The 1,882-nt window shown below is 41.2% G+C and overlaps 1 protein-coding gene across 2 annotated transcripts in view; it reads right to left on the bottom strand.

The window, feature by feature from the left end:
* Positions 1–1,882, bottom strand: part of SLC25A33 (solute carrier family 25 (pyrimidine nucleotide carrier), member 33) — a 46,682-nt gene that overhangs the window by 27,401 nt on the left and 17,399 nt on the right. Inside the window, exon 2 of one of the 2 annotated variants that reach the window (XM_011935771.1) lies at positions 600–779. In XM_011935771.1, coding sequence (XP_011791161.1) covers positions 600–646 — 47 coding nt within the window. In that variant the 5' untranslated portion in view covers positions 647–779. Of the gene's footprint in view, positions 1–599; positions 780–1,882 lie in introns of those variants that run through there. The other variant, XM_011935772.1, reaches the window with a different exon arrangement.

Below are 1,882 nucleotides of genomic sequence, written 5' to 3'. Positions count from 1 at the left end.
GAAACGACGTCTCAAAAAAAAACAAAAAAAAATTTTTGTTTCTTTTAAAAATATTTCTGGCTGAGCGCAGTGGCTCATGCCTGTATTCCCAGCATTTTGGGAGGCCAAGGCGGGCAGATCACCTGCAGTGAGCCGAGACCGCACCATTGCATTCCAGCTTGGGAAACAGAGCGAGATTCTTCTGTCTCAAAAAAAATAAATAAACAAAATAAAATAAAATAAAATAAAATATTCACAACTCTTCTGTTGTGCAATTTAAACTTTTACTCTACTACCTCTTATCTTCATTTCCCTCAAGAGCTTTGAGCAAGAGCGACAATGTGATGCAACAATTGACACGTGGATTTTTGGTTTGCTTTGCTAGGTTTACTCTAACTGCCCTGGATGATGGTCATATGTACACTGGGACCCTCGCTGCCAGGGGAGCAAGGTCACAGCTCAAAGGTATTGGTAAAGAAACCTAATTCTTAAGTTAGGACCAAGGCCATGCAAACAGAACATCACATTTGATAAGCCTGATGAACATTCTGGGTTGACAGTGGTGGTACAGGGTGTGCAGGTGGCAGGAACAGAGAAGACTGAATGGAGACTGAACTTACTTCAGAACCTGAAAGAGTCCAGGTGTCACAGATGTTGGTCTCACCATTCCAGCTCCACTAATGGTCCCCAGATGAACCTGAGGATAGTAGACTGTCCGGAGAGCTAATCTCGAAGACTGCAACCGCGTCTTAATGACTTCTAGTGGACAAGTGAAAATAGCACCAACTGTGCCTCCACACCTGTAAGAAGGGATCAAAGCAGATCAGAGAAGCTATAATATTCTCTACACAATGGAATGCGAAGTTTAGCTTTTCTCTCTTTAAAACTAGAACATGCTGGGCACAGTGGCTCATGCCTGTAATCCCAGCACTTTGGGAGGCCGAGGTGGGTGGATCACGAGGTCAGGAGATCGAGACCATCCTGGCTAACAGGGTGAAACCCCGTCTCTACTAAAAATACAAAATGTGTGGTTTTTAAAACAGAGCATCTCCATTTTATTACTTCTTTTTCTAACATTTCCCAAATAAATTTCTACACTGATAGCTTTCTTGATGAATGTCTTTCTTGAACACTCTTGCCCAAGAATCAGTTTCAAAGATTTGAATATCATGCTCAGTTAAATTCAACTATTATTTATAGAGGATCTCAAAGTACAAGGTCCTGAGCTAAAAATCAGATACTCAATTAGTTCTCTTCTGAATTTGATTTTACCTTAAGCACAGACTGATAAGCCAAATTTGACTTAAGAATATTTAGCTACTTTATAAGCAAATGAATTATTTTTAACTACAGTAAAAATAATAAAATGGGCAGGTAGCTCAGGTATAAAACAAACTTTAAAACCCATTTTATTAAATATAACTTTTCTATACATTTAAAAATATTTCCCAATAAAAAGCAAAAAAATTGGGAGGCAGAGGCAGGTGGATCATGAGGTCAGGAGATCCAGACCATCCTGGCAAACACAGTGAAACCCCGTCTCTACTAAAAATACAAAATAAATAGCCAGGCTTGGTGGCAGGTGCCTGTAGTCCCAGCCACTCGGGAGGCTGAGGCGGCAGAATCGCTTGAACCCAGGAGGTGAAGGTTGTGGTAAGCCAAGATCGTGCCATTGCACTCTAGTCTGGGCAACAAGAGCAAAACTCCATCTCAAAAAAAAAGAAAAAAAAAATTTTTTTGTTTCTTTTAAAAATATTCACGGGTGGGCACGGTGGCTCACGCCTGTAATCCCAGCACTTTGGGAGGCTGAGGCGGGCGGATCACCTGAAGTTGGGAGTTTGAGACCAGCCTGACCAACATGGAGAAACCCCATCTCTACAAAAAATACAAAATTAGCCAGGCA

Source organism: Colobus angolensis, unplaced genomic scaffold (assembly GCF_000951035.1).
Source record: "Colobus angolensis palliatus isolate OR3802 unplaced genomic scaffold, Cang.pa_1.0 Scaffold149, whole genome shotgun sequence".
NCBI classification, from domain to species: domain Eukaryota; kingdom Metazoa; phylum Chordata; class Mammalia; order Primates; family Cercopithecidae; genus Colobus; species Colobus angolensis.
Note: the sequence above shows the minus strand (reverse complement) of the source record. Positions and strands in the feature narration are given on the sequence as shown.